At 43.0% G+C, this 27,214-nt stretch overlaps 1 protein-coding gene across 7 annotated transcripts in view; it reads right to left on the bottom strand.

The window, feature by feature from the left end:
• Positions 1 to 23,506, bottom strand: part of BTRC (beta-transducin repeat containing E3 ubiquitin protein ligase) — a 118,730-nt gene extending 95,224 nt beyond the window's left edge. For 3 of the 7 annotated variants that reach the window (XR_014317913.1, XM_082764808.1, XM_082764810.1), the window contains exons 1-2: positions 23,374 to 23,448; positions 6,896 to 6,964 (exon numbers count right to left, since the gene is read on the bottom strand). Coding sequence is in view for 6 of the 7 variants with exons in the window: in XM_082764808.1 (XP_082620934.1) it covers positions 6,896 to 6,964; positions 23,374 to 23,421 (117 nt within the window). In the remaining variant the exon portion in view is untranslated. Of the gene's footprint in view, positions 1 to 6,895; positions 6,965 to 23,373 lie in introns of all 7 variants that reach the window. The other 4 variants (XM_082764809.1, XM_082764811.1, XM_082764812.1 and 1 more) reach the window with 3 other exon arrangements.
• Between the last annotated feature and the right edge of the window lie 3,708 nt (positions 23,507 to 27,214).

Below are 27,214 nucleotides of genomic sequence, written 5' to 3'. Positions count from 1 at the left end.
ACAATTTGTAAATATACTAAAATCGGGACCAGAGGCAAAGAGAAGTACTGGAAATTCTACCACGCAAACTGCAGCAAATAAAATAAAGGGAAACTTGAAAACATAATAAAACTAGATACAGCAGGCCTGAGTGATGAGACAGGTCTTTCCACATCTCATCTCTTGAAAAGTCAAATACAGGATGGCTGGGAAGTACAATTCTCCTTGAAGAAGTCTCTTTCAGAGCACTGCTTCCTGCATGCCTTTTAAGTCTAAAAGTAGGAAGTATGCCTTAGGAATTTTGATCCTTCACAATGCTTTATCAAATAAATGCTAAAATGGTACTAGGATCCTTAATATTCATGATTAGAACACAACACAAAAAGCAGGAGGACAAACCCCAAACCCTTCATGCCCACTCAGTTCCTCTTGGACTTTTTTTGGCCACATATTTAACTAAGCCAGTGCCAATAATACAACACACAGCACTTTCACACTGTGTCTGATGTGCACTATTCCTGTCACTGCAGAATGCAATACATCATATAAAATATATTAGATAAGGCAGCTGCTATTTACATTGCAAATGTTGGTGTCACGAAACTTAATCCCAGAAATTTGCTTCTTGCTTGGAAGTGATTTGGTTTTATTTCTTTGGTCTAGTTTTCATCCTTTTGACCTCTCATACATACATAAAGGTTAATATACATCTTGTATTTTTTTCCTCTCTGCTGTTCAGATAGGTATTGCCTTTGATTAAATACATGACATAGATATAAAGAAAAGAAATCCCTGGTGCAATCTGCATGCTTTCACAATTAAAAATCTGTCAAATATATTTCATTTTTTAGCATCAGTAGCACTTGATCGTGTTGGGTTTTTAACTGTGAAAAAGTTGTATGATACAGCCTCAAAAAAATCCACAAAAATGGAACAAGAATTATTTTTAGTAGTTCTTTGTGGGGCTTTATTTTTTCTTTCTTTCCCCCCCCATCCGAACTGTGGATACAAGGCATGCTAAATACGTAATTACATGAGAGAGCCACCCAGCTTTCAGAGGAGCCATTTCAGTGAATTGTGTAAATAATATGCCTTTAAAAACCCTCAACATATGAATACAGATTTACCATTTATGGAGCAGTTATATACCTGAGAGACAAAAATACCCATTTAAAAAAAAAATCCTGCCTAATTATGAACTTACCAAAGAGACTAGCGTGGCTCAGAGCAAATTAATACTTTTATAAGTTTCTCCAAAAGTTTGTCTTTTTTTTCATTTGAAAATATATATTAGAAAAAGCTTTTAAATCTGTAAGTCTTAATTAAACCAAAAACTAGAGTTAGAATTTACACCTCCTTATACTCCAGACCCCTGGTTCTCTGCACCTAAAATAATGCTGACTTTTTTCATCACTGACTTCTTGGCTGGTTTTCCACAGTAAGATTAAGTTATAAAATAAAGAGGAAACTACAGCACTCCTCAGAGTGTGACCACGAGAAGGATCTCCCAGGGTTCAACCAGCCCACAAGCTGTCAGCTCCTCCAGCTGGTACGTACTGCACCAGAATTGTGAAGGGCAACACTCTGTTGCTGTCAAAACCAGCACTTTTCACAATTTCTCAGCTTCTATTGTGTTCAGGCATTTAGGTCACACATATGGCAACTATCAGAAGTTGTTTGTTGCTGTTTTGCTGTAAGAAAAGTCACCGAGCTACCTTACTCAGGGACCTCAAAGCATTTTCACCATCTACAAAACAAGCAACCCAACTCCTCACTATTGGAGAGCAGAGAATATGTTCCTAGCTCCTGCAGAGCTCTTCAGAACAGTCAGGTCTCACAAATCAGATGCAGAAACATGCTAGCAGGGTTCAAGCCCAGCACTCTTCCTCTATTCCAAACATAGGAGGTGCTGGGCTTCTTACACCCGCGTTGATGACTGAATTCAGTGCAGAGGTTTCCCCACTCACCCTAAGGCTCGTGGGCTCAGTGCATTCTGCAAGCTCTGCTGTGCACAAACAGCTCAAACCACTGGAAATGATTTCTTTTCCCTTAGCCTCCCACTTTTCATATAATTGCTCCGTAAATTTTCCTGAACACACATATTATGCAAACTCTTCTCTAATCTTCTGGTAACTCCCTAGCTTACAGTAACTTTTTACAAGAGATTCCAGTTCACTAACTGCTCTTAAATATCAAAGATAAGGTACGTAGACAAGGGATTACATATTCAGGCTATCCAAATATTTTCTTACCTGAACTGGATCCGGGAGGATCAGATCACAGCTTTTAGGTAAATGTTTGTGAAGAAATGTTTTCTTCAAAGAGTGGTTACTGGACTTGTTGGAGCTATGGGATTCAAGATCAACACAACTTACGTGCCCCAGAAAGGAGCCAACTTCCCAGCTATAAGGTGTATGAGATCCTCACTTGCCAAGTGCTAGAGGGAACTCATGTAGATCATATCTGAACTAGACAATACTAATGTCTCCATAATTACAGCTCTTTAATCTGGGAAGCTGATTTATCTAAAGCAGTGCACCTGCAGAGCATTGCTTCAGATGCCATTCCCGTCCTTAAGGAGTGTAACAAGTACATGTAGAGACTTGTGCGTGCTTCTTCAAGCAACAAAGATGGTGTTGTTAAACCCAAGACCTACCCAAACTTACTCAAAGCAATCTAATCACAGTCTACAGCATGCCAACTATCTGACGGGTTACAATGGAGATGCTCTTGGTCTACTTAGAGAAGAAACAGTTGCTATTAAGCCCCATCATGTCCAAAGCCTGATTTTGTCGGAACTTCTAACAATTTCAAATCTTATTATGTCACAAGAGATAAATGGAAGAGGATGAAAGAGGCAGCCTGAGACTCGGCAGACCCAAAATCTAATTCTTTGAACAGGCGTTCTTAATGTGCTTGAGTAAAGAGGAACACAGCATCTCAGCTCCACATCTGCACAGCACGGACAACAGAACTGCCCTGCCTGAGAGGTGTCAGGGACCAGAACGGGTCCTTAACATGCAGCTCTGACACAAACACCAAGCACTGAACATCAGGGAGTGGAGAGGACAGCAATCACTTTTGTAACAAAAAGCAGAAAGAGCACTATACTGACTGTTTAAGCATCATTGAACCTGAACATCTATGGGGTTTAAAAAAATCCCTAAAACCTACTACTAAGAAATGAGTTGAAGCCTCCTCAGCTTGAGACTCTTCTATACATCAGGTCTGGAGTTCCATCACAAGAACTGCAGAGAAGAATCCTACATCGGCAGAGAGATTAAATGGATGTTTTGTTAGATTTTCCCCCATCTTCAATGTTGTGTAATTCCTGAAACTCTCAGGATTGTTATGTTATGCACATACCACACAAAAGCTTTCCGAGGATAACAGGTATGTCTTTGAAGCACTTGACATTCTCAAAATACTACATGAATGCCAAGTATTAATAACAAACTGCAGAAAGAAAGCTTATTCCTACTTTCCACCCAAGGAGTTAGTAACTGGATTGTAAAAAGCATATGGGACCATCAAAAATAGAAGATACGTTTTTGAAGTTAAAGAGTAGATGCCAAACGATGAAATCAACCACTAGAACAAAATCAAAATATTTCCAATCATTGCATTTTTTTTCCTAGGAAAGCGCAGTTCTAGTGAAAGAATCCTCTTTTCACCCCACTCCTGTTTTTTCCACTCTGTTTTCCAGCTGACTTGACCGAAGTGCAGACCATTAATATCTCAAACGCCTTGTTTGATTACGCTGGCCTTTGCCGGTACCAATCTAGTTAAGGTAGCACCAAGAATTTCCAGCATAAAACACATTTACAGGTTTATAACTTGGCCCTAAAAATTCCACTCCAGAAGACGGTGGGAGGCAGAAAGGCTCAGATGAACACATTATATTACATATCCTATGTGATGCACACTTGCTCACAATAGTACATGAAGGGAAGGGATTAGCTTCAACTCTGAATTACCACATCTCACAAGCCACTTCAAATGATACTTCTATTAAGGCAATCAAAATAATGTTTTGCAAGTGTTTCAGCTAATTAAGAGCCTAATTTGCCCAATTTCTCACGTTGGCTTAAATCATAGAAGGCATCAATATCACCTTGGGATTGGAACATGTCTATTGATCGCAGTTGCACACTAAAATTACCCCCGTCCTTCCCTCAGAAGTCAATGGCAGCCTGTCTTCAAAGGGTCAACATCTGGGGACGGGACGTTACAGGCTGCCAGCAGCACAACGCAGCCATCTGAAGAAAGGCTTAACCGAAGATCAAGGCCAAATAAAATAACTGTAGGTGTCTGCCTTTTTGTAAGGGATAAACTCCCAGGAAGCTGCTGGTGTAAAGAGAGCTTTCCAGGTTATTTAAAATCCTGTTCTTAAAGCAACACACATTTCTGGCCATGGGTATTGTATTTCCTCTAGCCCACATATGAGCACAACACAGCTCTCGGCTGCAGCACAGCAACATTAAATAGAAAAAGCTGCCATTAAAGGGCAGAGGGTAATGACATTAGTGTGGGCGACCCATGCTCAGGTAGTGTTCAACTATTATCTCCAGTTTAAGTAGGCTGAAAATACGCAAATCCAGCCAGCTCTGTTTTTAGATAAAATTGTCAGTTTTATGGATATTTATAGGATGTGTCCAGTCTTGCAGAACTCCATCTTCCTCCACCTCATCTGTAATATAAACTGCTTTTAGCCCACATTAATACAATGTGTTACTGGGATACTTCTCACGTTCTGTGTAAGCCAGGCAGCAGATCAATACTCAGCTACACCGAGGAAAAAAAAAAATCATTATGTTAGAGTCCTTTTAAAAAGGCAGACACCAGGAGGGATAAACCTGATGCACAGACAGCATTCCATCTGGATGCATACGTAGATTGCTGCTTTTAAACAAATCAAAAGTGGCTTTCTTCATGATAAACAGTTTTAAAGAACCTCACAGAGAGGGCCTTTGTATATATATCCTACAGCAAATCAGTCTGACCTCAAAAAATTAACCTCCCTTATTAGGAGAGCTCTTCCTTTTGATCAAGACTTGCCACCCTTTGTATCCGCTCCCTTACCCATATACTTCCCGTGGTGAAATCACAGCCCTCAAATTGGAACAGTAAAGCTATTTCCAAGACAGCATCTGCTGGTGACACGAGCTCAGGTTTATAACTTTTGCTTGGATCAAGGAGGAGTAAGGAGATTTAAGATAAAGGCTTTAGGACCAATAGCAGTAAACCAAACACCAAAAGGAAAGCAGCCACACAGAAAAGCATAACAAATGTGCAGGTTCTTTTATTATTTGAGATTGCCTAATGTGAAATTCGCTAGCTGAACATTGCTTTTTTTTTTTTCCCTGAGTATTTTTCAGAGGCAAAAACGCACGCATCCCACCTGCATCAGAGCATTGGTAACAGAACGTAGCATGAACAGATGCAGCTCTGTTTGCCTCAGAAGAAAACAGAAAAGCCACACAGTCCTCTCCCTATTGTTCTCGCAACCTACCACGTAAGAAGAACTGATGCCATGCCCCATAGGTCAACAAACTTGAGCTCTGAGAGACGTTAATTGCAGAGCTGAGATTCCTCTGAGACACCTTGCCTGCAGCTCAGCAAAGTTTAAATCAAGAGAACATCAGCTCCGGTGTCCCAGCTGACCTTCGCTAGTGGGGACTTCCAGACAGAGAGGGATGGGCTCTCAGAGAGAAGCTCCAAACCACGCTTTGCCTTTGTGAGGCATCACTCATCTGAAGCACTGCTTTGCAAATGGACTCCAGGACTCAACGCCCAACTTTTTATAAGCATTCGAGCTCTGCTCAGTTCCCCAGAAGGCGATGTAAACTGAGAGCTGCGAGCAACCTGCACGAACACGTCACCACTTACTACTTGGAAGACACTGAGACAAGACTGGAGAGGCTCAAAGCCATCCTGTTAGCACCTGCAGTGAAACTCGGGTGTTTCAAGGCTTTGTGCTGCTGTTGGTTTCAATTCTCTCCCGCTCCACACAGGTGACTTGTCCCTTTGTTTCCGTCGGGCTCACAGCACCACGGATCCTTTCACCACCACTTTTCATCATTTTCCCAACTCCAGTTGCCACGACAACAGGATGCAGCTTATCTGTGCTGTTTTCATATTTCCAGCTTTTGTTGCCATAACAACACAATCTTCCTGGCTTTCGACAGAAACAGCAACTTTAAGCCCCGTATTCGGAAGGACGCCGGATTCTCTCGTGAAGGCACACGTATGATGAAGAGATTGATACGGGCAATTTGTAAATTAAGCCATTTTTTTCTGAAGGGGGAATTTTTCACTCGCAAAAGTGAAAAAGCTGACAGCAATTGCTAGAGGCAGACTGCTGAGACAACTAAAGCCTGGCCTTTAATAACAGCCGGAGCAATATAGCGCCGGGCCGCTTCTGAGTGGGGAGTCCCCACAGTGTCAGATTGTGTCAAACTGCACAATTGTTATGTGATGTGAGTGAGTGTCCGCACTTGTTTCACCCAGTCAGACCTGAATTAGACGCTCGATGCAATTCTCTCGTGTTTTAACCCATTGGCCTCGCCATTATTACCAGCGCCGCCGCCACGCAGCTTTGTGTTTGAAGGCGCGTTTTAATTCTGTAATTTGAGCTGCTGTTGCAGATTTCTTTGCGGGCTCCGATCCTTTCTGCTTTCAGGTGACTGCTTTTTGAACTTTTATTTACAAGGAGTGCACATTCAGAAGACTCGTGAGGAAAATGTTATACAAACACAGCATGCATAAACACAAAACAGTGATGGCTATGGAGGGTATCAGCTAACATGGCACCGTAACTTCATTATACCCTCATTTATGTACTTCACTAATGAGACAAGCACAGGTGTCCAACACAGTCCCTCACATGAGATGAATAACAATAATACAGTCCAACCTGCTTTAGCCATGCTTGGTATCCAGAAGATAAAAGTTGGAATCCATCTTTTGGCATGTGTATTCGGGGCTAGGAGAGAATAGACATAGAGAGAGACCTCCTTTTACACTGGGACCTAGCTAACCTAAGGCTAAATTCTGGAGTATTTTAAATAATAATAAAAAAAAAAAAATCTGCATTGTTTATTTATTTATTTTTACCAAAAAAATGCAAATGTTTTAGTCCCCAGATTTTGTTTATTACCTCTGGTATCAGCTGCTTTAGGAACACTCTCCTAACAAATCCACCACTTTTTTTCTTTTTTTTTTTTTTTTTAATAATAAAACAAATTTCCACCATTTAACATTTCAGCTGGGTACACAGAGATATTCGTTTAAAATTCCCACACAAATGCACTTGGATAAGCACTGCAGCTGTGGTGGGTGCAGCACCAGAGACTAATAGCCTTTACTGCTTTTGCCAGGGTGTAAAGCTAAATGGTACCAAAACAGCAGCAGTCAGGCTATGAGAGCATTTTTACAGTCACTCAACAATCAGACCAGACATGAGACAGTGTGAAAGGATTATGGAAAGACTCTGGAAAGGTACAGCCTTGACATGGGAATAGCAGGAAACCACACTCACTCACTATCATAAATTATTCCTCAAACTGAGAAGCAAATATAAACTCCTCCCCTTTTATTGATTCCATGCTTATCGGGTTGAGGAAAAGGCAAGATATCCAGTCACTCTGGAAGCACAAAACACACAGTATAACTTACAAATAAATAAAGAAACATAACAAAATGAAACATTACCTGTCATGATATTCATTTGCAATTCAAAGATTCTCAAAATCTGCAAAACTATTTGAATTTAACCATGCCCCCCCAAAAAAGGAGATGCTTAGGAACTAAAATCACATCTGAGCCACAGGACCAGACAGGATGCACTCAGACACCAAGTTCACCATCCTTTTTACTCCTGGCAATCACTTCGCAGTCCCTTTCTTAATTCACTGTAAATTTCCCTCTACAACAGCAGACACATGTCCCCACGTCTCCTCCTGGAAGGCTGGAAACATCTCCCTGACTTTCAGAAAAGATCTATTCAAGGTGAGTTTATTCCCATTTGTTCTTGTGTCAACCCAAGATTTAGTTTGTACAAACTGCGTCCACCTTGGTGCTTGTAACAGTAAAAATTAGAACTGCTTAGAGAGGAAAAATGCGTCAGCACTGAATGACTAATATTCACAGCTATGGGGGGGAGGCAGTTCAGCCTTGGAATTGGAAACAAAAACACGAACTGGAAAACACTAAAATGTTCCCTATAAAGAGAAGTACACATACAGGATTTCAAAATATACTTTGAACCTTAGTTATTTCTGCTTCTCTCCAGCTGAAATTGAAAACCTCCTAAATCTTTCAAAATACTTGTAAGATTATGCCCTGGTGTCCTAGCCTGTAAACTCGGTTAAACATGATTTTTAATAACCACTGTTGTGCTGATAAATTAAAGTCAAGTACATCTGGTTATGGCATTCACCTGCTGAGCCTGGACTTGCAATGCTTAACACATTAACAAACCATGTTTTAGGGGACTCCTTACACAGCTAGAAGCATCATGCTCCAAGACCTAATCCTTAGTTCAGCACTAACTTCATGGGTGGTTAGTCTCTCTACTACTGTAAAATGAGGACAACACTTATTTAACCCACCTCACAGGTCTGCTGAGAGGAACTGCTGACATTCCTACGTGCTTTGAAAATGGAAGGGACTACACGACGTCCTACCTATCTCTAGCAAGAAGGCTACAGAAACCCACATTTACACCTGGCTCAAGTGCTTCGGTTGCTTTTTCAAAGTTGTACAGCACGGTATACCTGACAAGGGGAAAAAGAAGAAAAAACAGCCTTCATAAACAAGCAGAAATAATGACCTTTTGGTTAAATCAGTGTCAGGAGTAAAGACCTGAATACCAGCCTCAGATCTGCCCAGGTTCACACAACAAAGCTGTGAAAAATGACCTCGCTCCTTTCTCTGTTTCGGTCACCTGGCCTGCAAATTAAAGGATAAGAGTAAAGCTTTCTCTTAGGACTGGCAGGCTGCTTAATGTTTGTAAAGCCCAGCAGCCCCAAGCAGTGTGAGTAACTGATTTAAGAATGATTTAAACCATTTAATCTGAAGATCCTGGTGCTGCAAACATGTAAGTATGTTAACAGATCTTCTACAACCACCAGGATTACTCCCATGCAGAAGTGTCTCCACCACCAAAGATAACACCGTAGTTTTATTTACACAACTCTTAGCAACACTAATTCTTTGTGACTTCATTGCTTGAGCACCAGCAGTAAAAGTAATTAGGACTTTCAGCAGATTAGCAGCTACTGTAAACTTGATTTATTTTTCAGTACTGATGACTTAAATACACAAACAGGAGAAACCAAGACCCATCACCGTACTTGCAAAAGCACCTCAGTGAGGCACGTCTCCTCTACCTTTAATAAGCTTCTCCCCATTAATTAATCTATGCAGAAGAGAAGTAAATCGTACCAGTACAAGGTATGTCACTACCCAAACGTGCTTCTTGTTCTGTTAAAGTGGGACATGTGCAGAGGTGAGCCCCCATTCATGTCGAATGCAAGTACTGATGGAAAAGCATAACTTAAATAAAATCTCTGGAGCTCTGGCTCACCAGTGTTTAATTCATACCCACTCACCATTGGCTAAACTTTATTTTACAACCAGCCTCCTAAGTTTTGCCTTTTGGTTCTCATAGCCACACTGTGAATGACCCCAGGGATGTCTTCTTCAGGACAGACAAACAAGTAAGTACATCTGGTTAAACTTTTCTGAATTTCTTTGTCCAAGTGACAGCAGAGGAACCCACATGTACCTTTATTAAAAAAAAAATATTTTTAAAACCTTTAAATTACGAAAAAAAAATAATAAATCATCCTTCTTCCCCTGCCAGCCTTTAAAAGCTCTGGGACACTGACAAATATCTTGTTTGAAAGTTGTAGTATTTTATCAATCAACGCTAAAATCCTCCAGAATTACGACCCATTCAAGGCAATTCTATCAGCGACACAATTAATTGCCCAGCAAGATCTGCTCATTTTTGGATTTTCATGAGCACACACTGTTTATGTTCATGATTGCAATATCATTCAGAAGTGTAATATTATTTTCTTAGTGCCTGCTCCAGCATTTTCCATGACTAGAGGTTAAGCTGCTATGTTTTTTTCTCTCTTTTTCAATACCCACCCCTGTGCTCACCTTCCTCAGAAGCAACTTGGCAAGCGCTCTTACCGCTAACTTCTATCTTGTTTTTTCCAACCCTTAACTGACTTCTTTCCTTTCGTAATCCACTCTTCCCTTTTCAATCCATTTGATTTCTGCCATCCCCAGCAAGGCCTAGAACAACAGAATGATTTCTGAGAACAAGTCAGCCATTTAATATTCAGCGGTACCCTCTTCCCTTCCCTAAAAAGGCTGATTTTTAGAGGACATTTAATTACAGGCCTGAGTTCCTATTTTCTAAGCCTAAACACAACCCCTGAAGGCTTACAATATTTGAGTCACAGCTGGAGCTGTGGTTACTATACAGTTTAAATATCAGCCTCTTTACTGTGCAATTTGTTTTGAAAATCAAATCAGATGCCGTGTCATAAACAAGTGCTAATTAAGTACTGAGCAGAAATTGGGCTTTTTTGTGCAAGAAGGGTTCTTAAATATCTGCATCTTCACTTCCATAAGAAAAGATAAATATGTCAGAGCGATAATTATAAAGTGAAACCTACTATGGTACGTGCCGAGCAGTACTGCTGCCTCTCCGTTTTATCTGCTCCCACGTAAGAAGAAATAGGGGGGAAATGAGACTCGTATGAAATATATGTACATACTAAGGATTTTATGAATCTGATCATAGAACCCATAATGCTTCCTTCCCCCCTCAAAGAGGACACCGGCTCTGGGTTTCCATCACGCACCATTCAAGCAGGCAAGCTAAACCCATCGCTCTCTGTCACCGCAGCGCAGCTGTAAAGCTGCTTCTATTTTCCTTCCCTTGAAGTTATGATCTACACCCAAGTATTTATTCGAAGATAACATTGCATTCATTAGATACAACACCTTGTTTTGACAAATACCAAGTGAAGAAGAGGAACAATGCATTTTAATACTCTGAAGGTTGCCTCTGAGTAACAATATTCACGACTCCATTAACTAAGAGGCTCGTGGCTACAACGGCAGAATTAGATCTGTCACTCACTGACATGGGAGGGCACGGCCAGTTGCACTGAAGATTGTCCGGTTGAGATGACTTTCAGAGTAAAGGAAAATATCCCCTGTGGCCTAGAACTTGTTAATGAGTTTGTATGCATTACAGCAATAAATTGGATTCCTACTACACCGTCTCGTGGCCCAAGCAGATACCTTATTCCCCTGCCCAAAGCACCACTCAGGATAAGGCACCATTAAATCTCTGGACTCTAATTCAACAGAAACAGACAGGATTTCAGTTTTTTTCATTATTTTTAGCAGAGAAATCCACCAACTCTCTGATACTAAAACCACAGGCTGCTAACGTTTAAGCGTGCAGTTTGTGGGATTTTGGAGAAGGGATGAAGGACAACGAGCTGGTTGGTAGGTCTCACAATTCGATGCATGAACTTCTCAGGGACACAGCACTGCCAAGCAGCAGGCTCTGCCTCTGCCTGGAAGCTTAATGAATTCACCGCACACAGTGAGCACGGCTCCTCTAGTTCTTCAGTGAATTTGTCTGGAGTGTATTGACCAGGATATGTTCAAAACCAACTTATTGGCAAGCGCGTATTTATATTCCTTGACAGATAAGAAGACAAGCTTTTATAGCCTGCAAGGGCTGCAGCTACAGGGAAAGCTACTTCAGTAACATGAAACATCAGGATACCTTCTTAAGGGCTCCCAGGAATACTAAGCTACAGCATTCAAAACCAGATGGAGATCCGTGATGACACTCCATTAATCTTAGGACAAAGTAACAGTGAGCTCTGTGAACATGCTTGCTATCACAGCACAAAGACATCCTCCTCATGCCCATACATAAAAGCATCCTTGATTTCGCAACCACTTGACATTTCACATCTGAAATTCAAGTTCAGCCCCTCCAAGACTACAAAACCTACGGTGAAGAGAAACTACACGTCTCATATTACTGTCTGAACTTGTGCGGATTATCCAACAAGAATAGTGGCACCCATTATGTACAAAACAGAAGGTAGAAGCTTGTCTAAATCTCAAGAAACTGAAGATGGTACCTTCTAAGGCTGTATCTTGTCTCTTTTTCCTAAACCCATATAAAAGCTGGAAAGCTTATCCTGGATACTAACTTCTCACCACAACTCAAAAGCATCAGGAATGAAAAATTTTGTGCTTCAGAAAAAAAAAAAAAAAAAGAAAAAAAAAAAAAGCCAAAGTGAACAACATTAAGAAGTCTGGAAAACTATGATATCCATAATCAGTAGAAGAACCTCTAGCACTTTTACCTTCCTGATTCTCTACTCAAATCCAGGTAGCAGACCAAAAAAAGCATACAGAAGAGATGGGTTAGAAACCTGTGCCAACTATCCTGCAAAGAGACGTGCATTTCCCATTAAGCAGACAATTCTTTTTTTTTTAAGAGGATTACAATTATTTTTTTCTAAAGAAATTGAAACGCTTTTGAGAACAGAATCCAGTATTCAACCACAACATTCTGGTTAGCTAGTCAGTCCTCTGAATACACAACACTCCAGCCAAATTCTTTTCTATTCAATAAAATAATCCAAAAAAACTTCCATTTTGCAGAAATGGCCATTCTGTCCCCATTAATTCCCCCCACAAAGCACTGTGCTACAATTACAGCATGGGACCTATTCACTCCTAAGTAACTTGGAGCCCATAACGCATTGCTCGGAGTATTTACCAGGATGTATTCAGTCTCCTTTCCTAATCTAAATGCCCTGTACTAAGGTCAGCTCCACGACAGTTCTCAGCTCCTCAAGACTGGCACAAGATGCAAAAGCTTCTTTGTCTGGCTTGACTAGAGGAAAAGCTACCTTAAAACAATGGATACCAAGGAAATATATTGTCTTGGAGGAATGGTTATGGTGCAAGAATGAAGCAGAAGTAACTGAAGATACCTAATGGGTGATCTCTGGCAGCATCCTCATGCAGAATAAATACCTGTAAAAAGCTAACCAGAACAAGTCTGAAACATGGATTGGCTGACCAACCTTTAGAAAAAAATAATAGTAAAACAGTACATACCATCTCCCAAGAAAGGAAATCTACCAAGACCAAGTTCTGATCGCTATCGCTAAAATGAAGAACTCGCCATGGGAGGCCGAAGTAAATCTACTCCCAATTTAGAACAAATTAGAATTAGTGCTAGACTAACCCAATCTTCTTCTTTAAGAAGATCACTGAAGTCCAGACAAATTAGAAGTAGTTAAGCATTTGATAGATGACACGTAGGAAGTTACTAGTTAAAATGGAGAGGATTAGGATTAATACCGGAGTGGTAAGGAGGATAAAAAACTAAAGAGGGTCGAGGATCACAGGTTATTTTGAAAAGGGGAACCACCACACTGTACGATTTGATCCTTGTTGAGATCAATTATTAATTTTAGAATTAACGTTCAAATATTCTCATTAATCGCTAAAATAGAATTACCAATGCACTGATGAAATTTGCTGATAAAGTTAAGAGGCATCAGAATATGTAGGGCACGGCATCTTGCAGATTTGAGTAACACAACTAACACAAGATGGATATAAATCAAAAAGTAACATTATTCCCATTATTCCCTAGGCACTCAGCAACTGAGAAGAGGGGAACAGGCCTAGAGGTATGTTCAGATTCATTAGACAGTGATGGTTCATCAGTAAGACGGAGCCACAAAGACAAAAAATGCTACTACAGGATGTATAAGATGAAAAGATCCCTGTAGAAATAAATTAGTATGAATGCTTTAGTACAAGGAACCCATAAAACCTCTCTCTGGAATGCTGTGTATAGCTCTGACCACGCTTGTTCCAGGTAGATTAATCAAATTCTGCAGCTGTTTAACAAAGATCTGCTAAGATGCTATACGAAACATCCCATGAGGGAAAGCAAAAGGAAGAAAAAATCCATCTCAGAGAATAGGAGGATACAACCGCTCCCCACAAACATATCCCGATGAGCACAGAGGACCAAGAAGAGCTGTTTAAACTCAAGAACACGGACACAAGAACCAACAAGAATGAATTAGCCATGAATGAAGTTAAACTGAAAAGTAAGAGTGAGGATTCTAGGTATCAAGTGCTGCAGTTTGGACCATATCAAAGGAAATTCTACTCATTTAAGAAACTGCTCTGAGTAGGTTGCAAAAGAAACTACAGAGTACAGCCAATACAGGGGATTTGAACCCATGCTCCACTAAACCTGCTCCAACACCACATGGAGATCTTTCCTGTCACTATCAGGCTCCGTACTGTTTTGCGTCTGCATGAAGTCATATTGTTAAGGTCAATGAGATACGGATATATATGAACATCCTCTTGGAAGTGGAAAAGTCTCAGGACATTTCTGCTTGTTTATAAAAACAGCTGTGACGAAATACAAAAACAATACGCTATACTGGAGTCATTCAAGTCAAAAAGAGGAAAAAAGGGAAAAAAGTTACAAAAAAATGCAGAGGGCATGTAGATTTTTCTGTTAAACCTGTTAGCAACAGAAAACACCTTCTGTCATACTTGAGGAGGGTGTTAACATTGTCTAGGTTTCTTCAGAAAAGTGCTGAGATGCTTCCAAGAAGCATCTTCTAAAACGAGACTGATCCCTGCTTCTTGAGACTACACCCACTTCTCATTGTTCTAATTTGCAGGAGATGAATGACGGCTGGCTGCATTCCGCAGCTCTGTTTAGAGCTCTGGCATACAAGAAGGAAGAGCATTCAGCAGATCCAACGAACCACCCCTCTGGAGAACCACAGCATCTTCCTATCAGACAGGAATTTGAAGGCCAGCTATCCGTAAACTAAAAGCAACTCCCACATAACCACAGCTCTGCTCTGCATCGCTCTCACAATAAATTACAAATGATGTGCGTGGAGAGGGAGCGATTGTGCTGTATGACAGACTTCCACACTAGACCATTTTTCTCTGAAGCAACTAGAGACTGCTTTGGCTGCCAAATGGGGCAAGCCTGGAAACATCAAGATTTCCTTTTCCAGCCAGAACGCAGTCAAGCCCTGCTTTGTACCCACACAAAGCCCACCTTCACCTTTCTCCTGAGCATTCAGTCCATCCTCCTACATTTGAAAAAACTTATGAACTGTAAGATGTCATTAGATGCAAGGATCAAGGGAGAACTCCTACAAACTGCAAGAATCCACATGTGGGCACAAAGCCAGGTGATGGAAAAAGCCACACCAGAATTTGGCACTCACTAGAATTTGGGAGAGCAAATTCCCTTTCTACAGTCTTCATCACATCAATTTTGCTACAGATGCTTCCAAAGAGGATGGTGCTGACAGCCAGACTACAGTTAGAGGTATGCTTCATGCTGTCCTGCTAACGTACGTCTGGACTTCAGAAATTCATCCCTTCAAAGTCTGTTCCTGCAACATTTCTTTTCTTATCATGGGATGAAGAAAATGAAACCAGCATTAAAGCTCTCTGCTTCTGCCAGTCCGAACTGGTTACTCCAGTAGATTTTGCCAAGAGGTTGCATGACTCCTGCTCACAGACCATAAACGCTCCTGTCCTTCCCTCAGCAAGGCTGGGAAGACCCCTCGCCACACTTCCCTGTTCTTCCTCGTCCTCTCCTTCCTGCTGCTCTCACCAAGATGATGCAAAGAGCCTGTTTCAGCAGTGGGGAGAAGGAAAATTAAATCAAATGTCTTCAGTTCTTAGTGCAGAGGACTAAAATCAGCAAATTTATGATCTTTTGTTTCCGAACACACCATTGTGAAAAAGTGAAGGAATTTAAAAGAAGAAGCCTCCACTGCAGCTTCTGCCATCACAGCTACCAACCCGGGCTGCGCACACAGAGCTGCAAGCAGGCTGGGCACCCATTGGTGAATGGAACCACGGAACTTGCAAATGAAGGAGAAAAAATGAATTTTAATGCAGTTTTTAGAAATACTTGTCATTGTTTCAGCACCGCCATTTAGTGAATGGGACCGATTTCTCTCTCAGTAGGGGATGGTATTTTAATGATGTAACAGTGCACTTCCCAGAAGAAAGACAAGCCTCATGAGGCAGATTAAAACAAAGAATATTCAGATCCCATTAAAAACAGACAGTTTCAAGCCATTTTAAAAATTAATTTTGTTTAATGATAAAATGTGTTATCTTAACAGGTGGTTAGCCAATTGTAAAATTAACCAAAACATGGTTAGAAGCACAGGGGTAGCTATTAGAACAACTGGTTTCTTTTTATTCTTCCTACTCTTATCAGGGTACCGTATGACCCTACACAAATTCCTCCCGGTCATGACCCCAGGCAAATTTCTGAGCTTCAGTTTCCTCTTCTGCAAAGCAGGGGTAGTAACGTGGCCAACACCAGAGTTCCTCAAGGACTCAGACAGAAAAAAAAAAAAAAAAAGAAAGTAGAGTTGTTTAATACACAGGACGCATTCAATGTAAATCTCAAGATGTTTATTTCCCAACAGTTGCTGTGGAACCAGGTTTTTCTCAGCGCTAATCAGCATCTCCATCAAGTAAACAGCTTCATGTTCGATCGCCCATTAATTATATTTTGAGCACCTACCATTTAGCTGCAGCCACTGGACTCTGCTGTGCTGCAACTCATTTGCTGTTTCCACAGCTAAACAAATGCTGCATTCAGCCCTTCCGCGTTGAGGGATTTTTTGAAACAGCAAAGATCCCATGGCTTGCTGCAGCTGAGCAAACCAAGCTACCAGGGCAACTACGAGAAGTTCCCATGACAGTGTTCCCACATCGCCCAATTGAGGAATTTAGAAATTTATATTGTTACCAGCAGCTGGCTTCAAGGACAAGGTCTACGTGACTGCTAATCACAAGGGGGTTGTTTTCTTGCAGGTGGGGTTGTTTTCTTGTAGTTGTTTGTCTGAGTGCTTTTGACCAATAATCTTGTGTGAGACACTGTCCGCCCCTGTTAAGTTCACTATAAAAGTTAGGCTATTTGGGCAATAAAATGGAGCATGATCTGACCATACTGGTGTCTGTTGTGCTTTTGGCCGTTGCTTCCTGCAACACTTCTGTGCAAAAGCACTTGAAATATATAAATAACACGCCTTGTTAAGCATCTCCTGAGTTGTAGCAAGGAGGAAATGAGGAAGACTGAAGAAAATACAAAGTATTAGAAACACTAGTTGGCCACTAAGCATGCTGAAATACTACACAGGTCTCAGCAGCACACACGGAGGTTTGAGGTGACACAATGTAAACAGACAAGGAAACAGGGATAGCTTATTCCACTTGCATTGCTGAATTTAGTATGACAACTGCTATAAAATAAAATCCAGTGGCTCAGCTTGCTGGTTGTACATGTGGTCATTCATACCTTAAATGCTGTTGTAGTGATCGCTCAGAGAACGAATATGCCACGAAATGCATTTACGCAGGGGAGACAAGTCAGTGGAATCCCATCACTCAACTCAGTGAAATTTTGTAATTTTTAGGTATAACTGACTTTCCCTGTAATAAAAGGACTTTTCATTAGCAAGTTTTATGGTACAAACAACTACCGGCAGAGTAAAATGAAAAAAAAGAAAGTGGATGAGCACATCCACTTGACAAGATACCCAGTCAGCATTTGTACCACTGCAAACACTTTCTGCTCTCCACTTTAAATGTTTTTATAGTTGACGTGAATTTTAAATCAGATTAGAACATGAAGCTTCTCCTTCCATTTAATTTCTAGTCTCAAATCACTTTCCCCAGCTCAGTAAGTGCTCACACTGAAAACAAACAATGGGAAAGCACTGAGTAACTTTACCTTTTCATCTCACTTACTGCCCACAGATCAGAGCTTGTTTGGCCGCTGGAAATGCTCTGATCAGGTTCTGTTGGGTTGGGTTTGTTTCCTCCCCTCCTCTCTCATTAAAGATCAGCTCTCCAAACACAGCATATTCCCTACCTTACCTCTGGAGACAATACCTAACTACAGAATGAAATTATTTTCTTCCTCGGAAATCCTCGTTACATCGTGCCATCTCCCAAACCACTATAAAGTATCAAGAATGTTGAGGCCACTGCCCATATTTTGTATCTTCTAAGGATTATTTGGGAAAACCTTTGCCTAACCAAACTCCGTGGCTAGAACAGGCTGCTTTATCTCACTAATGAGAATGATAATTTAGTACCAAATACTCATGAGGAATTATAGCTCTGCTGACTGGCAAATAATTTGCCAAGGCAGATTAGTTTAGCTGCATAAAATAAATATCCACCTGCACATACTAGTACTAATCAGGGCGTGAAATTAAACTTTTTATTCAGTGGGAAATAACTGCTGCAAGGCGGCGATTTAGTCTGAGAAGCAAATATTAAGGTCAGCCTATTCTCTCTGATGTTTATAGTATATATAATAGTGCAAAGAGCACGGTGCAACAAATTCTGCTTTTTAAGTCTATGAAACTAAATACTTCAGTGATGCGATAGCAAATTTGCCATTTGCTTTTCTAATTGCACACATTTAATGGAGCAAAGTGGCTGAACTGAAACATTACCAGAGAAGCGAGGGTAAAGTTACCGAAGTACCAAAGGCCTAACCCAGGTGCAGAAAAACCTACAGCACAAAGAGTTTGGGGCAGAAGAAAAAGAAATCCACATCATCTTTAGAATATACTAGTTCCAACAAATCCTCAAACTAAGGAAATGTTATTTCAGGTCTATTGGAGAAAACGACTAAGTATATATTCAATACTCAAGCAGCATTTGAAACCCCATATTTGGGAAGTAACTCTCTGCTATCCCAGCTGTTTTACCAAATTACTCTCATTGCCTTCATGCCAGCCTTGCTTTGGGTGCTCAGGATTCTCTGCCAAAGTTACCACAACACAAATATGCTATTAGGAAGGTGGTAAGATTCTTAAAGCAGTTTTAAAACAATAGCTAACAAGTCCCAGGTCTTTAAAATCTGAGCCCTACTGATGCCATAAATCATCTGAGTTCAGTGCAAATGGAACCACTTGAAAGTATAAGCTTTTGTCTACCTGTTCTGTGTGTGTGTATGTGTGTGTGTGTATATATATATATATATATATATATATGAATAAAAAGAGAAGAAAAAAAATAAACCAGGGATTCCAAGCCTGTTACCTTTCAGCCTCCAACTACACTGATTATTCCTTCCTGTGTTGCCCTCCAGTTAATCAGAAGCTCCTGCAAGCATGGTAATACCAAAACTAAGGAACTTAAGGGCCTTCACAAACAAAAAAAAGAAGAGATGCATCTTAAAAAACACTGCTTTTGCTTCTTCTGTGACACTGGAAGGCAATATCAGGATTTCCTAGAATCACACTGCCCAGAAATAAAAGGAAAACACTAATGGGTGAAGTGGAAAAAGAGCCTCACGAAGAACACTATTATCAACATCTTCCTATTTACAAGCCAGGAAATTAAATGAAGTATTGCAAACCGGTTCATTCAGAAAAAACGAGAAAGTGAAACTGCATTAAATATCAGGTTATTGCTTGACAAACCACCCTAGCTGGGATCCCACACTGGTCAGGTACAGCTCCCAGCACTACTAATTAAACACAGCTGAAGTTGTCACTAGTCCATTCAAGAAAAACAGATGTTGTTTCATAGAGCCTTGATATTTTTCTTAAATACCTTTCAAAATGAGGAACAAAAAATATGAACTCTTATAAAAAGGGCTTTATTGTATTTTTATAGCATATTACATACCTTATAACAATCATTCCGTTAAGTGTGAATGTCAGTTTTATTTTCTGTCCCTTTTTTCCTGGCTATTTACAAGCTTTGTAAGAATCGTTCCTTAATTAAGTCTAAACATAGTTTTATATAAATGGATTCCTGGAATTAAAAACGTTCAGACTTAAGAAATGATTGTTACAGAGACTGTAACAGGCCGTAAAAAAGAATGCCACTTTAAACAAAGATTTCTCATTTTAATTAAAAAGATAATCATCAGAACATTCGTACACTTAACAGAACCATTTGAAGCTACTTTGAAAAAATATCTACTATTCTATGCAGGCATATGTAGTTTACTTTATATGACATTTAATCAAAGTCTCAGTTGAGCCTATTGCACTCAGGCTTTAAATACTGTATCTACAGTTTTAAACACTCCATTCAAACATGGAAGTTACTTATTGAGCACCTCATTCCTAGCACTTCTCTAAATGGTTATGACAAGAGAAATCCCATATTCTTGAAAGAATAAAAAAAGAGCTCTATAAGGCATGTTTTTGTTGATGTTGTCGGGGTTTTTTTGTTTGTTTTTAAAGTAATGGGCATATCTGTCTCTCCTTTTATCTTGTGCATCACTCTCTTAAACACTGTACTTTACGAACAGCGTAGTTTTCTCTCTGTAATGTTTTAGGAACGTGAAAAGGCGCCGAGATGAAGTGAGACAGATCCCACTCCAGTAAAATCCTTGGTGCAGTTGCAGAACAGTGGACTATATAACTCATAACAACATAGTTTAAACCTGTAAGCTGGCTTTCACTCAAAAGCAGCTCTGAAAGATGGCATGTGGACCGCATGACAGAAAAGACTCATTCACCAGCAGCTACAGTCATCCCTGGTGAGCAGCAGCGTAGTATTGCATAATGCTAATACACAGCAGTTTAGGTTCAGAAATAACTCCTTGAAACACAGGGGCAAACTGAGCGGGCAAATGAAGTTAAATGAATAATTACTTAATGCTGAAAGCATATATTCCATATATTGTTCCATATATTGTAGCTGAACACACAACTGGAGAGCTGGTAGCAGCTATTAGCTAAAAGCAATATTACTTCACCGGCCAGTAAGCAAGCAAATACCAGCCAGGAAGAACAAGGCCTTCTTTTAGTCTCATCAGAAAGGTTACACACACAAGCACGCAGGAAAGACACAGTCAAGTTTGACTTTCAAGGCATCAAATATAGATACTTGGATGAAGTTTCCACATGGCATTTTTCCATTAGCATTAGACATTAAAAGAAAAAATTGAATCACCAGGTCTGTCTTGCCTGATATCTTGTGACTCAGGAGAAATGCTCAAAGGCACTGCCAAAAATTAGGTACTGACATTTTTAAGCAGAAAAAGTAATATTTGCTAGAGAAGCCCCAAAAATAACACCACCTACAGGGCTGGTTTTCAACATGAAATGAAGCCTAGCGCAAATCCAGAACAAAAAACAAAGCCAGAAACTGGAAAGACAATAGGCCTCACGCCTACAAAAGAGGTTTGAATATTTCCCTAGGATGCCATGGGTGGCACCTTGGCGGTCAGGAAACTCTCAGGGCAAACTCAGTAATTGACAGCAAAACCCACCTCAACCCAAGCTGCAACCACCTGGTGAGGAAGCAGAGCATGAAGCGCATCACGCAGCCGGGTAATTCTCCGCGAATGATTCAGCACTAGCTGCGAAGACCTGCTACCTCCACGCAGCTAATTGTGCCCCTGCCATTACTGCTGCGAGGCAGACACAACAAGAGGCTTTCTAGCAGAGCCAGGCTGGTATTTACCGCTGATAGGATCTCACTTAGCAGAGCAACCTGCCTGCCACACCCCCACGTACGGCAAGGAGAACAACGAAAGGCCTCACCGAGTCTGACAAATACCCTTCTTCATCAACGTAATTAAAACGAGATGTGGATTAGATGGATATTTACTAAAGCAAAAGCCTGAGATGTGTTAACAAAAGCCTTTCTCACTCTTCCCTCAGCTGTATTTTTTACACCTTAAAAGTTCAACGGGGGACGGAAGGAAGCTCCATCTTCCATTGCACTTTTTACATGCATTTTGCATTCGAGGCATATTTAAATAAAACATTAAGGAACTTGGTTTAGCTTTTAGTTCCCAGTGCAGCCTGATCCTTGGTAATTCTTCCCTTTATCTGGAGCTCTTAAGAGATGCAGCTTCTGTAAGAGCAGCTTTCTCTCACGCTCAGGTCTCTCCCTAGTGTCAGGGAGCTTTATTGTGCGGGCGGAGCACAGCCAGCTGCAAGACAGACAGGGAATCCCATGAGATAGGGCCTGGTACCTGATGAAGATCTCAAATGCCTGGACTGAGGCCTTAGGTTTGGAATTGAAGCTCAGAGGATGAAAAAAGCAGCCCAGGAGATGTCACAGTGTAACACGCTCGCAATGTTGTTGCAGGCAGAAACTTTTCAGGATACGAAACTCGCTATCTCGATGCAGGTTGTAATTACCAAGCTTGGCCAAACACAAGCACAACAGGATCTGGGGCACTCCTTTGGCCAATCACACACCAAACGAGAGTGGGTTGTTATTACTAATTGCTACCTTGCCCATTTAGGTATCCATAGCATTTTCTCACTTCGCTGAGCTCTATAAATCTGACAGACTTCAGGACTGCTAGCAAAAGGGTCAAGAAGTCTCAGGAGAAACAAGTTCTACAGGATTAAAAAAGCAGAAGCCAAACAAGCGTTGCGAAGCTCAACTAAAAGCCAAAATCTGCAGCGAGCGTTTCCTCAGTTTCACTCTGGGCATATGTGAGGTTTAACAGAATCGCTTCTTCTTGATGAGCTTGGCTTTAATTCTGTACAACTGGAAGCACTAATCCGAAACAAACTTTTAGCAAGCGTTGCCAGTCGTTTCAATGACATCCTTAGGGAAAGCACAGTGTGGGGCACCCAAAGTTTACATTCGGTTCAGTTGGCACCCGCCTGGTTTCATTTCTACATCTCGTGTTTCTAGCCAGAAGGCTTAGAAATACCAACAATGAAGAAAAAAAAAAATGAATTAAAGGAGAATTTAAGCGTATCAGGCCTCAAATCTAAGTTAAGGAGGTACGTTTGAGGAGCAGCATGGATGCTGGTACCCCTAAGGCTGACGGCCAGCTCACAGACCTTGGCCGCTCAGCGTGGCTACCGGGTGGCTACCAACAAGATCAACGTGCGGCTCGCTGCTTCGGGCCTCTCAGAGCAGGGAAAGGCAAAATAAAACTGCGGGGGGACGGCGTGCGGCACAGCAGCGCTGCCTGGAGCACCCAGCCCAAGAGAAAAAAAAACAGAAACCCCTCCCCAGTACCCCACAACCTCCCCCCAGACCCCCAAAACCCCCCCCAGAGCCCCAAAAACCCCCTCCCAACCCCACAACCCCCCCCAGAGCCCCACAAACCCCCCCTAGAGCCCCCAAACCCCCCTCCCAACCCCACAACCCCCCCCAGCCCCCTCCTCACTCGAATTCACCCCCCCTCCCCCCCCCAGCCCCTTCACAGCCCCCCCTAGGCCCCCCCAGCCCCCTCAGGCCGCCCCCCTCCCCCCTTCCTTTCCCCCCCGGTGCCCCCCAGCCCCTCACCATGAACTTGAGGGCCTTCTCCTGCAGCACGGCCTCGGCCGGGTCCATAGTCCTGCGCCGGGCCCGGCCCCGCCGCCGCCGCCGCCCCTTCCTCCTCCTCCTCCTCCTCCTCCTCCTCGCCCCGGTGCCAGGCCGCAGCCAGCGCACACAGGAACCTGCGCTGCCCCCCCCCGCCCGCTTCACCCTCCGCCTCAGCCTCCCCTCCCTCCCTGCCCGCCCGCGCGGAGCATGCGCCGCCCGTGGGCCCACGGGAAATGGAGTCCCCGGCCGCGCCGCCGGCAAGGGGATGAAGGGGGACGGGAACTACAAAGCCCAGAGGGCAGTTCGCAGGGGGGCACGCCGGGAGCCGGCTGGAGCGTGCGCTGCCGGTGGGAGGAGGGCATGCTGGGAGTTGTAGTGCGGGGAGGGGGTGACGGTGGAACTTGAGGGCAAGGGGTGAGGGGAGGCCCCCAGAAGGGGCCCCTCTTTGGGGACATTTGGGGCGTTTTCAGCCCCAAATCGCCCCACAGCCCCCATGCCATGGCCATACACAGTATCCAATCAGTGCCCTACACATGGATAATGATGGGTGCCCACACCTCGGGGAGTCAAATCCTATTAACGCAGCCCCACATGCCACCTGCCATGAGTCCCGCACATGGTGGCATCACTGCGTGCATCAAACCAGCACCAAAAACACTCAGAGACATAAACACGGGCAGAAAGTTGGGCCGAGGGGGCCATTGTTGCTCCTTCGCAGTGCAGCATGACCTAGAGAGATGTGCAGCCCCATCAGGTCCCCCTTCTGTGTCAAGCACTAAAAAAAAATTAAATTAAATTAAAAAAAAAAAAAAAAAGAACACTAAACAAACAAACAAAAAGGAACCAACCAGCAGCCCTTTGGGAACGGCTGCATGTAGGCAGGAGGGTGTTTGTCAGAGCCCCCCAGCACTCTGTAATCTCCTCTGGAGCACAGCAAACAAGAGCGGCTCGCTCTTTGGCAGCCACTGCTCCTAATCCTCTCAGTTTTGTTAATTTTGTCTAATCTCTTTCCAATTTGCCTACATTTCCTACAGTCTGCACAAAAGCTGGAGCCACTTCAGATGGAGGAGCAGAGAGGAATTACCTCCTCTATCTTCAGCGCTATTTATAAGAGCCTGATAAAATTTACCTTTCTCTATGACAAGCATAACACTGATTCCTGTGCAGATTGTGATCCAGAAAAACACTCAGATTCTTTTCCTTGCTGCACTTGTACATACGACTCTGTACCTTAAGTGGGTTATCCTGAATTTCTTCCAATTTAGATGCAAAGGAGCCAGGAACAAGCAGCAGCCCTTCCTTGCCAACACGCAACTTAAGCCCATTCTCTCTGTCCCTGTGTTTAACCGACAAAGCAAAGCTTCAAGCTGCAGGTATGGTGCCAGCATCTCTGCGCCAGCCCTGCCCCTCATTTTCTCTAAACACCCCCCCATCTCCTCCAGATTTTAAGGCAAGATAATCAGAGAGAACACGGTGCGGAGAATATGCCCATTACTGCATTCCTTGCGGGGACGCCTGACCTGGGTGGTGCCTCCTGACCCACTGCCAGGAGCGTGTCCTCCAGCAAATTTCCCCACGGAGGTGACAGGGGAACATGAGCTCACCCAGGGCTGGGCCACGCTGCCGGATGAGCCATGTTCCCAGAAGTGTGGCTTGAAAGACAGAGGCAGGATAACCTTATGTCCTCCCTCTGAAGTCCCAAGGCATAGAAATCTTCCAAAGAAAGCTTTCAGGTCACCAGGACATGGGCTGCTATTCTTGGCCTGTCCCAGCCACGCTGTTGGTCATCGTACTTCAAGCCCGGGTGCTCGGCAGTGAAACGCCTGAAATGCTTGGCTGTAATCGGCCTGGGCATTTTCCAGACTGCTGACAGAGCTGAAAACACTTGCCACAATTATATAAATAACAGTAATTATAATGAGGGAGTCTTATAATTACAAAGGGACGGCTTCTGTAACAGTATTGCAGGCAACTGGGGGCCGCCAGTGCTGAGGGCACGATTCTCCTGCCTCCTCCCCAGGGGCATCCTGCTGTGGGCTGGGATGTCAGATCCCCTCTGTAGCAGCGTGGCAGCTCGAGGCTCTGATGGCACGCTTTATTTGTCAATAATATTTGATGGCGGCTTAATTGTAGGAAAATTGGAAAGTTTAATGCTTCAACACTAGCCACCGCTGTCCCAAAGCCCTCTAGGCTGATTGATCTATCTGGATGGTAACTTAAAGGGGGTTAATGTATCTGGGTCATAAAAGGCACAGGCTCGTAGCAGAGCCAAAATTGTGATGAGTATTTAGGAACTGGACTTAACCTTTGTGTAAACTGGATTTTGGTGGGAGAAGAGACTGGATTGGTTCTTCTGCTCTGCTGCTGTTGGGTCCCTACTCACTGCAGGACCACCACAGAGGGACAGGGCGAGGGACAGTCTGTGTGTGTGCCCCACAGCACAGAGGGACCAAGGAAGGAATTGTAGAGGCAGCACTTGACCTGGGGATGCTCAGCAGGGAGGCATTGTCTGTCCACAAGAACCTTGCTTGGTTTTCCCACATCTGCAGCCCAGCGTTGTGGCCTCTTCCCACCCAGGGCTGCTCCCTGCAGCTGGGCATCTGGCTCTGTGCTTGCCACATCTGCCACGTCTCAAAGCAGATCAGCTCTGAGACTGATCTGTAACCCTGACCAAGGCCTCAAAATCCCTGCAACAGCCCCCTGCTATCAAAATGTCACATCACACAACAGGGGAGAGGTATCAAAGAAGTCTGTGGTGCTTGATCAAGGTACATTTTGAGTCCAGCAGATTTACAACCACTGAACTAACAATTTATGGGGATTGCAGGACCCAAGAGCTGGTTGTGTGTGGTCAGTGCTGCCTCTACCACAGCAGAGCTGCCCTGGCTGTTCCTCTTATTCTGCCATGAGACAGCAACCACGTACCCTCCTTCCTGCCCTCCGCACCCTCGCTGCAGAGCACGTTGCACGAAGCGAGCCATATAGTGCCCAGGGAGCTTGCGATCCTTCCAGATGAAGGATGCTACCTAACGGTAAAGATATTACTGTGATTATTTCTGCAATAGCATATTGCTCTGTGCATTCCGGACTCTGCGGACCACATCCACGCCTGGTGTAACGCCATGTTAATTTGCTGTGGCAATCATTAATTGGGTAAGGAACAGCTGGTGCTTTGCTTTAAGTGAAGCTGATTGGGTCAGTAAGTAACTGTTTGGGTAAACGATCTACAGCAGGTACAGCCCTGCCTCTCTCTGCACTCCAGAGGGGTTTCACTTCTTGTCCCAGTGACCCTTGGAAGAAGCAGCAAGATTTGGCCATGAAACATTAGGGAACTTTAATCAGTGCTGTTCCTCTGGGCATTATTGCCTGAATTTTAATATTTTGAATAATAAAGGATGATTTTAAATTAAATTTGTGGGCTCACCATCTGTGTGCGCTTGGCCTTGTTTTCCTCTGCTTTGGCAGTCCCTCGACTTCGCTCTTTCCAAGTTGCGGCAAAAGGGAAGGAAAGAGAAAAGAGGGGAAAGCGCTGGTGCAGGAACCTTTTGTTGTTCCCTTTGTCCTGCAGGATCTTTGCAGCGGCAGCAGCCGTCACTGCGGTGTGCTGCACAGCACTGAGCACGCAGACAGCACTCAGAGGCATAAGAGCTCGTGAGAGGAGGCAGGATACCCCCACCCGGACAGCAGAGGGGTCTTGTGTCCCCGTGGTGCAGCTCAGCCTCTCCATCCCAGCTCACCTGGGCTTCTCACAGAGATCCCTCTGTTGGCAGTGGCCTGGGGAAAATCAGGGGGCAGGAAGCTTTGCTGCAGCCTGTGAGCA

The sequence above is a fragment of the Aythya marila genome (assembly GCF_965140915.1).
Source record: "Aythya marila genome assembly, chromosome: 7".
Classification (NCBI taxonomy): domain Eukaryota; kingdom Metazoa; phylum Chordata; class Aves; order Anseriformes; family Anatidae; genus Aythya; species Aythya marila.
The sequence above is the reverse complement of the archived record's forward strand: the minus strand, read 5'-3'. Positions and strand labels throughout refer to the sequence as shown.